Source organism: Ranitomeya imitator, chromosome 5 (genome assembly GCF_032444005.1).
Source record: "Ranitomeya imitator isolate aRanImi1 chromosome 5, aRanImi1.pri, whole genome shotgun sequence".
In the NCBI taxonomy this organism is placed as follows: domain Eukaryota; kingdom Metazoa; phylum Chordata; class Amphibia; order Anura; family Dendrobatidae; genus Ranitomeya; species Ranitomeya imitator.
This window is the reverse complement of record NC_091286.1, coordinates 332,038,468-332,055,771: the sequence shown is the minus strand read 5'-3', so window position 1 is coordinate 332,055,771 and position 17,304 is coordinate 332,038,468. Positions and strand designations below refer to the sequence as shown.

At 42.7% G+C, this 17,304-nt stretch overlaps 1 protein-coding gene across 1 annotated transcript in view; it reads right to left on the bottom strand.

The window, feature by feature from the left end:
- Positions 1 to 12,946: 12,946 nt before the first annotated feature.
- The window catches only part of RRAGD (Ras related GTP binding D), a 107,142-nt gene continuing 102,784 nt past the window's right edge, over positions 12,947 to 17,304 (bottom strand). Inside the window, exon 7 of the mRNA XM_069726367.1 lies at positions 12,947 to 13,813. Coding sequence (XP_069582468.1) covers positions 13,662 to 13,813 — 152 coding nt within the window. The 3' untranslated portion in view covers positions 12,947 to 13,661. The remainder of the gene's footprint in view (positions 13,814 to 17,304) is intronic.

The following is a 17,304-nucleotide window of genomic DNA, read 5'->3' as shown; positions in this document are numbered from 1 at the left end:
GGCACTATGTGCCAGGAGCGGTCACGGACCGCCCCCGGCACATTAACCCCTGGCACACCGCGATCAAAGATGATCGCGATGTGCCGGCGGTGCAGGGAAGCACCGCGCAGGTATATGTGATCGCGTTGCTGCGAGGGTCTCCTCACCTCCCTCCCTGCTCGAGCCCCGGATCCAAGATGGCCGCGGATCCGGGTCCTGCAGGGAGGGAGGTGGCTTCACAGAGCCTGCTCAGAGCAGGCACTGTGAAGCAGCCTGCACTCCTATCAGATCAGTGATCTGACAGAGTGCTGTGCAAACTGTCAGATCACTGATCTGTGATGTCCCCCCCTGGGACAAAGTAAAAAAGTTAAAAAAAAAATTTCCAAATGTGTAAAAAAAATAAAAAAAAATATTCCAAAATAATGAAAAAAAAAAAAAAATATTATTCCCATAAATACATTTCTTCATCTAAATAAAAAAAAAAACCAATAAAAGTACACATATTTAGTATCGCCGCGTCCGTAACGACCCGACCTATAAAACTGTCCCACTAGTTAACCCCTTCAGTAAACACCGTAAGAAAAAAAAAAAAAAGAGGCAAAAAACAACGCTTTATTATCATACCGCCGAACACAAAGTGGAATAACACGCGATCAAAAGGACAGATATAAATAACCATGGTACCGCTGAAAGCGTCATATTGTCCCGCAAAAAAAGAGCCGCCATACAACATCATCAGCAAAAAAATAAAAAAGTTATAGTCCTGAGAATAAAGCGATGCAAAAATAATTATTTTTTCTGTAAAATAGTTTTTATCGTATAAAAGCACCAAACCATAAAAAAATGATATAAATGAGGTATCGCTGTAATCGTACTGACCCGAAGAATAAAACTGCTTTATCAATTTTACCAAACGCGGAACGGTATAAACGCCTCCCCCAATAGAAATTCATGAATAGCTGGCTTTTGGTCATTCTTCCTCACAAAACTCGGAATAAAAAGCGATAAAAAAAAATGTCACGTGCCCAAAAATGTTTTCAATAAAAACGTCAACTCGTCCCGCAAAAAACAAGACCTCACATGACTGTGTACCAAAATATGGAAAAATTATAGCTCTCAAAATGTGGTATTGCAAAAAATATTTTTTGCAATAAAAAGGGTCTTTCAGTGTGTGACGGCTGCCAATCATAAAAATCCGCTAAAAAACTCGCTATAAAAGTAAATCAAACCCCCCTTCATCACCCCCTTAGTTAGGGAAAAATAAAAAAAAATGTATTTATTTCCATTTTCCCATTAGGGCTAGGGATAGGGCTAGGGTTAGGGTTAGGGCTAGGGTTAGGGTTGGGGCTACAGTTAGGGTTGGGGCTAAAGTTAGGGTTAGGGTTTAGATTACATTTACAGTTGGGAATAGGGTTGGGATTAGGGTTAGGGGTGTGTCAGGGTTAGAGGTGTGGTTAGGGTTACCGTTGGAATTAGGGTTAGGGGTGTGTTTAGATTAGGGTTTCAGTTATAATTGGGGGGTTTCCACTGTTTCGGCACATCAGGGGCTCTCCAAACACGACATGGCGTCCGATCTCAATTCCAGCCAATTCTGCGTTGAAAAAGTAAAACAGTGCTCCTTCCCTTCCGAGCTCTCCTGTGTGCCCAAACAGGGGTTTACCCCAACATATGGGGTATCAGCGTACTCAGGACAAATTGGACAACAACTTTTGTGGACCAATTTCTCCTGTTACCCTTGGGAAAATACAAAACTGGGGGCTAAAAAATAATTTTTGTGGGAAAACAAAAAGATTTTTTATTTTCACGGCTCTGCGTTATAAACTGTAGTGAAACACTTGGGGGTTCAAAGTTCTCACAACACATCTAGATAAGTTCATTGAGGGGTCTAGTTTCCAATATGGGGTCACTTGTGGGGGGTTTCTACTGTTTAGGTACATTAGGGGCTCTGCAAACGCAATGTGACGCCTGCAGACCAATCCATCTAAGTCTGCATTCCAAATGGCACTCCTTCCCTTCCGAACCCTCCCATGCGCCCAAACGGTGGTTCCCCCCCACATATGGGGTATCAGCGTACTCAGGACAAATTGGACAACAACTTTTGGGGTCCAATTTCTCCTGTTACCCTAGGGAAAATACAAAACTGGGGGCTAAAAAATAATTTTTGTGGGAAAAAAATTTTGTTTTATTTTTATGGCTCTGCATTATAAACTTCTGTGAAGCCCTTGGTGGGTCAAAGTGCTCACCACACATCCAGATAAGTTCCTTAGGGGGTCTACTTTCCAAAATGGTGTCACTTGTGGGGGGTTTCAATGTTTAGGCACATCAGTGGCTCTCCAAACGCAACATGGCGTCCCTTCTCAATTCCTGTCAATTTTGCATTGAAAAGTCAAACGGCGCTCCTTCCCTTCCGAGCTCTCCCATGCGCCCAAACAGTGGTTTACTGCCACATATGGGGTATCAGCGTACTCGGGACAAATTGGACAACAACTTTTGAGGTCCAATTTCTTCTCTTACCCTTGGAAAAATAAAAAATTGGGGGCAAAAATATAATTTTTGTGAAAAAATATGATTTTTTATTTTTACGGTTCTGCATTATAAACTTCTGTGAAGCACTTGGTGGGTCAAAGTGCTCACCACACCTCTAGATAAGTTCCTTAGGGGGTCTACTTTCCAAAATGGTGTCACTTGTGGGGGGTTTCAATGTTTAGGCACATCAGTGGCTCTCCAAACGCAACATGGCGTCCCATCTCAATTCCTGTCAATTTTGCATTGAAAAGTCAAATAGCGCTCCTTCCCTTCCGAGCTCTCCCATGCGCCCAAACAGTGGTTTACTGCCACATATGGGGTATCAGCGTACTCAGGACAAATTGGACAACAACTTTTTGGGTCCAATTTCTCCTGTTACCCTTGGTAAAATAAAACAAATTGGAGCTGAAGTAAATTTTTTGTGTAAAAAAGTTAAATGTTCATTTTTATTTAAACATTCCAAAAATTCCTATTAAACACCTGAAGGGTTAATAAACTTCTTGAATGTGGTTTTGAGCACCTTGAGGGGTGCAGTTTTTAGAATGGTGTCACACTTGGGTATTTTCTATCATATAGACCCCTCAAAATGACTTCAAATGAGACGTGGTCCCTAAAAAAAAAATGGTGTTGTAAAAATGAGAAATTGCTGGTCAACTTTTAACCCTTATAACTCCCTAACAAAAAAAAAAATTGGTTCCAAAATTATGCTGATGTAAAGGAGACATGTGGGAAATGTTACTTATTAAGTATTTTGTGTGACATATCTCTGTGATTTAATTGCATAAATATTCAAAGTTTGAAAATTGCGAAATTTTCGCCAAATTTCCGTTTTTTTCACAAATAAACGCAGGTACTATCAAAGAAATTTTACCACTATCATGAAGTACAATATGTCACGAGAAAACAATGTCAGAATCACCAGGATCCGTTGAAGCGTTTCGGAGTTATAACCTCATAAAGGGACAGTGGTCAGAATTGTAAAAATTGGCCTGGTCATTAACGTGCAAACCACCCTTGGGGGTAAAGGGGTTAAAATGATATTTATCCAGTATTTCTATAAGTAAAAGTCTGAGATTTCTGTGAGAAATGGTAATTGTTTACCTCTTAAACCAGTTCTGAATGTAAATAAAACATTGCTCTGATTAAGTCTCCACATTGTATTTGTCTTTCATTTCATGCGTAGGGCAGGACAAGCCCATGATGTATCTGTGTAAAGCTAGGTTCACATTGCGTTAATGGATTAACGCTAACGGACTGCGTTGCACGGCGAAAATGTCGAAATTAACGCCGTGCAACGGGTCCGTTAGCGCACCCATGGACAGCAATGTTACTTTTAGCTGAAGCGCATCACTAGCGCATGACATTTTCGGCACGCGCTAGCGATGTGCCGTTCTTTTGAGGCCCGTTCCTCGCTACCGCAGATCAGGGATCTGCGCTAGCGGGGAGGGTGAACGCCGACCCTCTAGAAACATTGCGTTAGCGCAATCCGCTAGCGCTATGCGCTTAACGGATTGCACTAACGCAATGTGAACCTAGCGTAAGACGTAAGGTGCTATAATAACAGCCTTGGGCTGGTTTAACACCAGCATTCGGCAGGGCTGCGGATGGCAGCCTTCTTCCTCCGTTAAGCCCCGCCCAATGCCGCACCTCTTCCTTCAGTTCCGCCTACGTCTGCATGCGTCCTGCATCTGCATGCGTCCTGCATACCCTATCTTTAACATTGGGTACGCAGGCCAAGCGGATGCCTCTGCATGCGTTGTTTTAATGCTGCGCCGACCGCAACAAAATGCAACATGTTGCGTTCGACGCAGTTCAGTGCATCGTCAAAACGACACGTGCCTGTGTACCCAATGTTAAAGATAGGGGATGCATGCAGACGTAGGCGGAGCTGAAAGAGGTGTAGCAGTGGGTGGGGCTTAACGGAGGAAGAAGGCTGCCGAACGCTGGTGTGAAACCAGTCTTAGACAGGTAAACCACTTTTGAAACAATGTTCACTTGTACAAGCATTTAACCCCTCAGTGACGGGGCCAATTTTTTAAAATCTGACCAGTGTCACTTTATGTAGTAATAACTCTGGAATGCTTCAACATATTCCATTGATTTTGAGGTTGTTTTTTTTCCTGACATATTAGACTTTATGATAATGGTAAACTTGGGCTAATGATAAACTTGGGTTAATGTTTTGCTTTATTTTGTAAAAATATCAGAAATTTTAAAAAATTGAAATTTTCAAATTTTGAATGATTTTCCCTTTAAGGCCGGAGTCACACTAGAGAGGAATACGGACGAGTGCTATGCGAGAAAAAAAAATTGCATAGCACTCGGACCAATGTTAATCTGTTGGGCAGCTCCCATCACTTTTTTTTTTTCACGGCCGTATTATATGTGCGAGTGAAATTGCACTATGCTGCGATTTGCACCGTATATCAGCCGAGAATCCCCAATGAAAGTCTGTTTATGCAAGAAAAACTCATACCACACGGGCCATCAGTTTGACTTGCGAGAAATACGCAATGGTGTCCTTTTAAAGGCTTGCAATTCAGGTGCAGTGTACAGTAAAATCACACTGACAGCTTACAATACTTACAAATAGTTAATTTGTCGGCTTCTGTCAAATCATTGCAGGATAGGAGATATGGTTTACATACAGTAAACCATTGCAGAACGGTTAGATTTATATAGGTCAGTGACTAATACGGTTAGTAGTATGTGTGTGTGTAAAATTTGGGACCTGTATGTATTTAATAAAAATGTTTTCACTGAAAAAACTGGCGTGGGCTCCCACACAATTTTCTGTGCCACAGAGGGAAAGTCAGTGACTGAGGACAGATATTATAGCCTAGAGAGGGACCATGGTTATTGCCACCCCAGAAAAGGTGCATCTGTAAGATGCGCCAATTCTGGCACTCAGCCTCTGTTCTCACTGCCCTGTAGCGGTGGCATATGGGGTAATAAGGGGTTAATGTCACCTTTTGTATTGTAAGGTGACAGTAGGCCAGCTTACTTATGGAGAGGTGTCTGATAGATGCCTCTCCATTACTTACCTGTGGGCTTGATGTTACTTGACAATAAAATGGTGACATCAACCCCACAAATCTGAGCCCCACTGCTACAGGGCAAGTGGGAAGAGCGAGGCTAAGTACCAGAATTGGCAGATCTATAAGATGCGCCATTTCTGGGATGGCTGAGAGCTGATGGTTTTTAGCCTCTGGGGCTGCCAATATCCATGGCCTCTTCACAGACTATTAATATCAGCCTACAGCTTTTATAGGGGGACCCCATGTCAATATTTTGTGTCCCACTGTAAAATAGCCAGTAAAGGCTAAGCAAACAGCTGTGAGCTGATATTAATAGCCTGGGAACCTTTATGGTTATTGGCTCCTTTCCAGAATATTAACATCAGCTGTCAGCTTTCCCTCTGCTGGTTATGAAAATTATGCCGTGCTAGATATAGACACTGACATTCACAGCAGCGCGTCCGCCCCGATGCTCTTTTCTGACTCCTTTCTCAGGCCCCCAAAAAAGTGTTAACTAAGTACCCTTTATTTTCTTGCACTGTAGCCGTTCACTTACTACAGGGTATTCAATCATTGTTTCTGCGCCCCCCCCCCCCCCCCCACATAAAGTACGACCACTATATGCCTTTATATACAGCATTCTAGAATGCTGTGTATATATAGTAGGCCCACTGCCTGTATACCCTTATATACAGCATTTTATAAAGCATAACCACTATCTGTATGCCCTTAAGACTTGCCTAGCCCCATACAATGGACTTTGCTAGTCTTAATCCGGGGCCTTCTCCTCTTCTATCACCGTCCTTCTTTCTTTGAGTCTATGACGCGCCCTATGTCATCCACACGGTGTCTTCCATCGTGCTCCTGTGCATCGCACTTCTTTCTGCCCGTTGCAGTACTTTGCTTTGTGCTCGGCAGAGAAGTGTTCCTGCACAGAAGCGTGATGAGGGAGGTTGTGTGGATGATGTAGAACACATCATCCACGGGAAGGACTGTGCCGGATGAAGACCAGCGCCAAACATAACACCGGACCGCCCTGTAGGTGAGTATAAGAAGTTATTTACATTATGCACGTTGGCTTAGGGACATACCGTATATACTCGAGTAGAAGCTGACCACCCCCCCCCCCCCCCTAATTTTGCCACAAAAAACTTGGAAAACCTTATGACTCGAGTATAAGCCTTAGGGTGGAAAATGCAACAGCTACTGGTAAATGTCAAAAATAAAAATAGATACCAATAAAAGTAAAATTAATTGAGACATCAGTAGGTTAAGTGTTTTTGAATATCCATATTGAATGAGGAGCCCCATATAATGCTCCATAAAGTTTATGATGGCCCCATAAGATGCCTCATATTAAAATATGCCCCATATAATGCTGCACAAATGTTAATAATGGCCCCATAAGATGCTTCATAGAAACTTTTGCCCCATACAATGCTGCATAAAGGTTGATGGCCCCATAAGATGCTCCATAGATTTTACTCCATAGATTATGCCCCATGAGATGCTCCACACATTATGCCCCATGAGATGCTCCACACATTATGCCCCATTTGCTGTTGCTGCGAATAAAATAAAAAAAAAAACACATACTCGCCTCTCTTCGCTCAGGCCCCCGGCACTTTCCACTGCTGCGCGCTGCTCTGTCTTCCATCCTCTGCACTGACTGTTCAGGCAGAGGGCAGCGCGCACACTAACTACGTCATCGTGCCCTCTGACCTAAACAGTCACAGCCAGAGGACAGAGCGGCCCGCAGCGGTGGAAAGGGGAGAGGTGAATATCGCGCAATGCTCACCTCCCCCGTCATACTCACCTGCCCCCGACGCGGTCCCTGGCAGCTTCTCACTGTCAGATGGTCTCCGGGAGTCGGCAGCGTCTTCCTATGTTCAGCTGTCACGGACAGCTCATTAAAGTAATGAATATGCATCCATATTCATTAATGAGCGGTTCCACGTGACCGTTGAACAAAGGAAGAGCTGCCCGGAGACCATCGGACATGCAGGGACCGCGCCGGGAGCAGGTGAGTATGTGACAGCCGCCGCTCCCGCTCCCCCGCCGACAATGACTTGAGTATAAGCCGAGAGGGTCACTTTCAGCCCAAAAAAGTGGGCTGAAAATCTCGGCTTATGCTCGAGTATATACGGTATGTACGGTACAGCACTGTAGAAGGGTGTGTATAAGGGCATATAGGTTCTGGTGGTACAATATATGGGGAAAACCTGGTGACAGGTTCCCTTTAAGAAACCTATGGAACTAGGTAAAAAATAGCATTTTTTGGATGGTGAAAAACTTGTAATTTAAATATTGATGAAGGCTGAGCTGCAGGTGGTCTGTGTCTCTTCATAAGTTTAAGGCCGGGGTCACACTAGCGTAGAATACGGACGAGCGCTATGTGAGAAAACATCGCATGGCACTCGGACCAGTGTTAATCTATGGGGCAGATCACATCTGTGATTATTTTTTCATGCCGAATCGGCATACGAGAACAATCGCAGCATATATACCTGACAGGGGCCCATACATTCTGATATCATCAGTAATATATACCTGACAGGGGCCCATACATTCTGATATCATCAGTAATATATACCTGACAGGGGCCCATACATTCTGATATCATCACTAATATATACCTGACAGGGACCCATACATTCTGATATCATCACTAATATATACCTGACAGGGGCCCGTACATTCTGATATCATCACTAATATATACCTGACAGGGGCCCGTACATTCTGATATCATCACTAATATATACCTGACAGGGGCCCGTACATTCTGATATCATCAGTAATATATACCTGACAGGGGCCCATACATTCTGATACCATCAATAATATATATACCTGACAGGAGCCCATACATTCTGATATCAATAATATATACCTGACAGGGGCCCATACATTCTGATACCATCATTAATATATACCTGACAGGAGCCCATACATTCTGACATCAATAATATATACCTGACAGGAGCCCATACATTCTGATACCATCACTAATATATACCTGACAGGGGCCCATACATTCTGATATCATCACTAATATATACCTGACAGGAGCCCATACATTCTGATATCAATAATATATACCTGATAGGGGCCCATACATTCTGATATCATCAATAACATATACCTGACAGGGGCCCGTACATTCTGATATCAATAATAATATATACCTGACAGGGGCCCGTACATTCTGATATCAATAATAATATATACCTGACAGGAGCCCATACATTCTGATATCAATAATATATACCTGACAGGAGCCCATACATTCTGATACCATCACTAATATATACCTGACAGGAGCCCATACATTCTGACATCAATAATATATACCTGACAGGAGCCCATACATTCTGATACCATCATTAATATATACCTGACAGGAGCCCATACATTCTGACATCAATAATATACACGTGACAGGAGCCCGTACAGTCTATATCTACAATAATATATACCTGACAGGAGCCCATACATTCTGATACCATCACTAATATATACCTGACAGGGGCCCATACATTCTGACATCAATAATATACACGTGACAGGAGCCCGTACAGTCTATATCTACAATAATATATACCTGACAGGAGCCCGTACAGTCTGTATCTACAATAATATATACCTGACAGGAGCCCGTACAGTCTATATCTACAATAATATATACCTGACAGGAGCCCGTACAGTCTGTATCTACAATAATATATACCTGACAGGAGCCCGTACAGTCTATATCTACAATAATATATACCTGACAGGAGCCCATATAGTCTGTATCTACAATAATATATACCTGACAGGAGTCCGTACAGTCTGTATCTACAATAATATATACCTGACAGGAGTCCGTACAGTCTGTATCTACAATAATATATATCTGACAGGAGCCCGTACAGTCTGTATCTACCATACTATATACCTGACAGGAGCCCATACAGTCTGTATCTACAATAATATATACCTGACAGGAGCCCGTACAGTCTGTATCTACCATACTATATACCTGACAGGAGCCCATACAGTCTGTATCTACAATAATATATACCTGACAGGAGCCCGTACAGTCTGTATCTACCATAATATATACCTGACAGGAGCCCGTACAGTCTGTATCTACCATACTATATACATGACAGGAGCCCGTACAGTCTGTATCTACCATACTATATACCTGACAGGAGTCCGTACAGTCTGTATCTACCATACTATATACCTGACAGGAGTCCGTACAGTCTGTATCTACCATACTATATACCTGACAGGAGTCCGTACAGTCTGTATCTACCATACTATATACCTGACAGGAGTCCGTACAGTCTGTATCTACAATAATATATACCTGACAGGAGCCCGTACAGTCTGTATCTACCATACTATATACCTGACAGGAGCCCATACAGTCTGTATCTACAATAATATATACCTGACAGGAGCCCGTACAGTCTATATCTACAATAATACATACCTGACAGGAGCCCGTACAGTCTGTATCTACCATACTATATACCTGACAGGAGCCCGTACAGTCTGTATCTACAATAATATATACCTGACAGGAGCCCGTACAGTCTGTATCTACAATAATATATACCTGACAGGAGCCCGTACAGTCTATATCTACAATAATATATACCTGACAGGAGCCCGTACAGTCTGTATCTACCATACTATATACCTGACAGGAGCCCATACAGTCTGTATCTACAATAATATATACCTGACAGGAGTCTGTACAGTCTGTATCTACAATAATATATACCTGACAGGAGCCCATACAGTCTATATCTACAATAATATATACCTGACAGGAGCCCGTACAGTCTATATCTACCATACTATATACCTGACAGGAGCCCGTACAGTCTGTATCTACAATAATATATACCTGACAGGAGCCCGTACAGTCTGTATCTACCATACTATATACCTGACAGGAGCCCGTACAGTCTGTATCTACAATAATATATACCTGACAGGAGCCCGTACAGTCTGTATCTACCATACTATATACCTGACAGGAGCCCATACAGTCTGTATCTACAATAATATATACCTGACAGGAGCCCGTACAGTCTATATCTACAATAATACATACCTGACAGGAGCCCGTACAGTCTGTATCTACCATACTATATACCTGACAGGAGCCCGTACAGTCTGTATCTACCATACTATATACCTGACAGGAGCCCGTACAGTCTAGTGTCTTCACCAGTGAGCTGACTAGACTGTATGGGCTGCAGTCAGGACCTGGCAGGAGCCCATATATTCTGCTGGTTTTAATAATTTATACCTTGAAGGAGCACATACAGTCTAGTGTCATGTATTTACTGCAGTCAGGGCCAGGCAGCAGCCCATAAAGTCTGCTATCTTCAATAATATATACCTGACTGCAGCCCATACACTCTAGCATCTTCAGTAGTGAGCCTGCTACACTGTATGGGCTGCAGTCAGGCACCTGGAAGGAGCTCATACAGTTTAGCATCTTCAGTACTGAGCCAGCTACAATGTATGGGCTGCAGTCAGGACCTGGAAGGAGCCCATACACTCTAGCATCTTCACAGTGAGCCGGCGCCCATACACTCTAGCATCTTCACAGTGAGCCGGCTAGACTGTATGGGCTGAAGTCAGGTGACCTGGAAAGAGCCCATACACTCTAGAGTCTTCAGTACTGAGGCGGCTAGAGTGTATGGGCTGCAGTCAGGAAACCAGGAAGGAGCCCATACACTCTAGCATCTTCACCAGTGAGCCGGCTACAATGTATGGGCTGCAGTCAGGACCTGGAAGGAGCCCATACACTCTAGGCTCAACCAATTTTAATTCCCTTTTGCAGTAGCCGCTATAGTGCACTACTGCACCCCCCGGAATTTGCACACCCCAACTTCCTCTCTTGTGGTTGACAGTGCTGCTTGCAAAGAGTCAGCCCTGTGTCAAAAGAAAGCTTGCGTCTGCCGCTCTGGTGATTGACAGGGGTGGCTTGTCCTGAGCCAGCACAGTCTCCGATGAAAACTGGTGCTTGCATTTACTCACTGTTAGGCTATGTGCCCACGATCAGGAATAGCAGCGTTTTGGATGCAGTGTATTTTCGCTGTCTCCAAATCGCAGTGTTCTAATCACGCAGATAAATCCTCATGTTTTCCGTGAACCATGCAGAATTACCGCATCTAGTGAATGGCTATGGGTGAAACTACACAGCGCAGACTAGCGTCTCTACTATAGATAGTTAACATGCTGTGGTTTATAAACCTGCACCGCAGGTGAGTTTATGCAGCGTTCAATAGAAGCACAACGGGCATGGCATTTCTATAAATCCCACCCACTGTGCTTCTAATGTAGAATGCAGCATTTTGGAGACAGCGCAGGTGAGTTGCGTCCAAAACGCTGCCTTCCCGTTTGTGGGCACAAACCTTGGAGTTCCTAGATTGAAGCAGGCGTTCATAGCTCTCTCCTGTCTGCTGCAGTCGCTCCATTACAACAGTGTGCGGCTGCAGGGGAGAAGGTAGATCTTTGCGTGTCCACTCTGATCTAGGAAATCCAATAGTGAGTGAGCACAGGCACAAGCTTTCTCCTGAAACAGTGTTGTCTCTTGACAAGCCACCAATCTCAAATAGTAGGGCGGGAGGTGAGGTGTTCAATTTTAGGAGGTGGAATGGTGAAGTGAAGCTACTCAGCTATGGCAAGGGCACACTAGGCAACCTAATTAGCATATGGGAATAAAGGGGCTTTTTTTGCACAACAGCAGGACAGTTTTCTACAATAAAGGTATGATTTTTATTGGGACAAGATATACTCCTATATGACTGTGCTTAGTTTAAATTGTGCTTTGGGGGGTGACAAGACTCCTTTTTAAAATATTCCTATGATTTCATGTGACTGCTCAAAATATGCTGTTCTGTGTGACTACACAAGAAATTACACTATCTTGCTAACTTATAACCTGAATTTTCACCAATTTCTCTCTCTGCATGCTTTATCTCTTATTTTCAATTGTCTCTAAACTAGTGGGTGGAGACATTATACAGCAGTACTGAGCAGTGTAGCTGTGAATTCCACACCAGAATGAGAATAAACACTTACTAGAAAGCGGCTTCATGGGTCCATGTGTGTCTGTGCCTCTCTTCCTCACTCAGCTTCTCACTCTGCTCCTCCTCAAACCCCATCTCTTCTTACTTTAATAAACAGCTAGAATATGATACTTGTGTGCTGCCAAGTCAATGTTTTAACCAATGTGGGTTGTAGCTGTGTTTTAGGGTAAACAATAAGTTCAAGATACAGTTGTGGAAAGAAGTGGATCATAAGTGGAGAAAGAAGTTAAGTTTCTTATTCTTGTTTGTACTACTTATTTGTACAACATTTGTAGAAACAACAGTGACCCATTTACCTTTGACATGTTAAAATAGAATCACAGTCAGGCTGCACGTTTATTCATTTCGGCATACTGCTAGTATGAAAGTACAGCATAGAGCGCTCCGCATTGTGGGCACTACATATACTCAGCCTGGTAACGTGTATTGCACATACTGTGAAAGGGAATTCCCAATGTCACTACTAGGCTTTAGACGTTGAACACCACAGCCTCTGTTTCCTGATGCTGCACAGCAGACAGACTAAAATATCGCAATCTTGTCCCCTAATGTAGGCATGTTTCGATATGTAGCTTACATTCAAATATTTAAATTAGCTGTATAAAAGTGCATTATAGCTTCCAAAGTGCAAAAATACCTTTAACGTCTTTATTATAAAAATCTGAAAACCTAAAAAAAATATTTATTCTACTACCCCATTGTGTTTTATAGTCGCATCATGTACAGTGTGCAAATGTTTAGCACTATGCTACATCAAAGAAACAAATGACATTGATCTGTTACACCAATGCTAGACATTAGTGGGTGCATCAGGAATATGTGGTGTTCAATGTTTCCCTTATTTTGTATGAGCGCATAGTGCAGTCTCCCTGCTGTGACCATCAGGCGGTATATTAGTAATACTATAAATGAATCTGGTTGTCTATAAGGTAAAGTCCCTTATGAAGAATCCTCAGGATTAGAATTCTCCAGGTCTGTACAAGAGCACAGCTGAAACTCTGCAGATGGAGCGGCTTTCCCGAACTCTTCATCTCTATTTCCGAGCTCTCGGTGCACCATTGGGGGCAGCTCTTCTGCTCTTTCGAATGTGACTCAGGTGTTTGCGAGATCTCAGCACTTTTACCCTTACCTCAAACACTTCCTGAATTGCTTTACGAAAGCAATGGAAATTGTAATCTATCAAACCTGTAAATGAAGGAAAAACATTTTTTTAAAGCTATGTCAACTTATATGATTAAAAGGAAGCTCTCATGAGATTCATTTTGCCTGAACCACAGAATGAATCCAAGCCCGGTTACAGCTGTATGTTTTACTGTGAAATGCTTAGAGAAAAGATGCTGGAAAAGCCGTCTAGGAACTATGTGGCTCAGCTGAGTAGTCTGATTGGTCCACAGCTGTTTTCTCCCCGCCCCGATACCTTTGACTGACAGGTCTCTCCCTATGTGCACACCTGTGACCTGTCAGTCAACTATAGCGTGGCGAGGAGAATCTGCCACCCGATTTTTGTCACCTATTCTGAAAGCAGCATAATGCAGAGACAAAGACCCTGATTCCATCAATGTGTCACTTACTGGGCTGCTCATTGTAGTTCTGATAAAATCACTATTTTATCAGCAGGAGATTATAATTTCATGATAAGTAAACTGGTTGCCATGTAGTCCTACATATTTATACGGTAAGTTCTGTATAACCCTGCCCCCATTACTGATTGACCGTTTTCAGCCTATGTACAATATATACAGAAAGTTGCCAATCAGTGATGTGGGCAGAGTTACAAAGAGCTCGGCATTCAGAGAACTGCTAGATCTGCAGCAGATAAAACAGTGATATTATAAAAACTGCAACAAGCAGCCCAGTAAGTGATACATCTCTGAAATCAGGACCCCAGCCCCTACATTATGTTGTCTCAAATGGGGTAGCAAAAACATGGTGACAGATTCCCTTTAAGCTCATTCAAGCTTTCTTATATATTTTTTCCTTTTTATTTTCACAGGGTAATGTAATATGAAAAGCTTCTAAAATGTGTTGCAATCATTTTACGAATAATGTCACAGAACTTGAGTATTAAAGAGAGTGCTGACACATTAGAAGACGGAAAACATCTTCATGTATTTGAGGAATTAGGGAAAGCGTCACTTTAGTTTGAGTTTTAGCTCCGAGCCTCTAACAGCTCACATAATGCTTTGATCTGGATCAGATCACAGTGTACTGGCATGCAATGCAGATTATGGATTTTCTCAAATGGACTGGTCTGCTTCTCATGTTCGTACAGCATTTTCTTTTTAAATTAGGATTGGGGTAGTAAAAAAATGTTTTACATTTATACAATTCACTTACACCTTTCTTAAATTTCGGGGCTCAAGTACACAATCATATTCTCAATCTATATAAGTTATCTATGGAAAATAACTTAAATATACAGATATAAGCTCCTGTTTTTCTAGAAAGTGTTCTCTTTATAAGAATTTATGACCAGTTATGTTTTATTTTTATTTTCAGTCTCCAAAACTCTTTTTTTTTTCTGTTATGCCAATGAGGTAACAGCAAACAAAAACACCAACAGTTCCTTAGCGACCTTGCAGATTATTATACACCTTGCTCTAGGTTGACCAAGAAGGATAATATTGGCCTTGAATTTCCTATGTTTGTACATAATCTGTTCAAGGGGATTTAGTCACATATCAGTATTTTTGATCAGCATTTCATCAGTATTTATCTGCCAAAACCAGGAGTTTCTCCAAAACACAGAACAGGTGTCAATCTTTCAATTATAATTTTTCTTTGTATGTTCCAGTCTTGGTTTTGGCATCCAAACACCGATGAAAAAGATTGACCAAATACTTATGTGTGAATGAGGCTTTACTGTGATAAAAGTCCAAACTCTTTAGAGATCGTTTTGTAACTATATCTAGCCCAAAGAGCTTCAACAACTCTTCTTTTGAGGTCCTCAGGAATTTCAATTGTTCATGCCATTATAAACTTCCACAAATGTGTTATGAAGATCATACTTTGATAAATCCCTATTCTTTAATTAAAACCGATCACCCACTCACACCCAATTGTCGTCCTATTGAATGAAAATCCCTAATTTCACCTTCAGATCGTCTCATAATCATAAAGACTCAAATACTTTAGCTACTCGTAGACATGTGATATTGGATCATTTTCCTCATTTATAAAAATGACAAAATCTAATATTTTTTACTCTTGCTTAATTTGATTAGTTCTCTCTACTTTTAAGAGTTGTGTAAAAGTCTGATGTGTCACGGTTTCATCTCTATGGCTTAGTGACGCTGTGAGGGACAGCTGTTATGGACCTGGTGGTTAGGAGCACCCGGAACGACCTGATGGTTAAACTCACACAGGACAAGCTCTGGGAAGTGGGAGCTCTGCTGACCGCAACCCCTAATCCTATCACACAACTAGAAATAGCCGTGGAGCGTACCTAACTCTGCCTAGACGCCTCTTCACAGCCTAAGAGCTAACTAGCCCTAGAGATAGAAAATAAAGCCTACCTTGCCTCAGAGAAATTCCCCAAAGAAAAAGGCAGCCCCCCACATATATTGACTGTGAGTTAAGATGAAAGTCACAAACACAGAGATGAAACAGGTTTCAGCAAAGGGAGGCCAGACTTACTAAACAGACAGAGGATAGGAAAGGTATCTTTGCGGTCAGCACAAAAAACTACAAAAAAACCACGCAGAGTGTGCAAAAAGACCTCCGCACCGACTCACTGTGCGGAGGTGCCACTCTGCATCCCAGAGCTTCCAGCTAGCAAGGCAAAATCAAGATAGCTAGCTGGACAAGGAAACAATGAACAATAATTAACTAGCAGGAACTTAGCTTCTGCTGGAGTAGACAGGTCACCAGAAAGATCCAAGAGCGAACTGAACCAGTACAAGAACATTGACAGCTGGCATGGAGTAACGATCTAAGTGGAGTTAAAAAGAGCAGCCAGCCAAAGAATAAACTCCATCACCTGTGGAAGGAACCTCAGAAGCAGCAGCTCCACTCACAGCCACCAGAGGGAGTCCATGGACAGAACTCGCCGAAGTACCATTCATGACCACAGGAGGGAGTTCGATAACAGAATTCACAACAGTACCCCCCCCCTTGAGGAGGGGTCACCGAACCCTCACCAGAGCCCCCAGGCCGATCAGGACGAGCCAAATGAAAGGCACGAACCAGATCGGCAGCATGAACATCAGAGACAAAAACCCAGGAATTATCTTCCTGACCATAACCCTTCCACTTGACCAGGTACTGGAGTTTCCGTCTCGAAATACGAGAATCCAAAATCTTCTCCACCACATACTCCAACTCCCCCTCGACCAACACCGGGGCAGGAGGATCAACGGAGGGAACCATAGGCACCACGTATCTCCGCAATAACGACCTATGGAACACATTATGGATGGCAAAAGAAGCTGGAAGGGCCAAAAGAAATGACACAGGATTGAGAACTTCAGAAATCTTATACGGACCAATGAAACGAGGCTTAAACTTAGGAGAGGAAACCTTCATAGGAACATAACGAGACAACAACCAAACCAAATCCCCAACACGAAGTCTGGGACCAACACAGCGCCGGCGGTTAGCGAAACGTTGAGCCTTCTCCTGGGACAATGTCAAATTGTCCACCACATGAGTCCAAATCTGCTGCAACCTGTCCACCA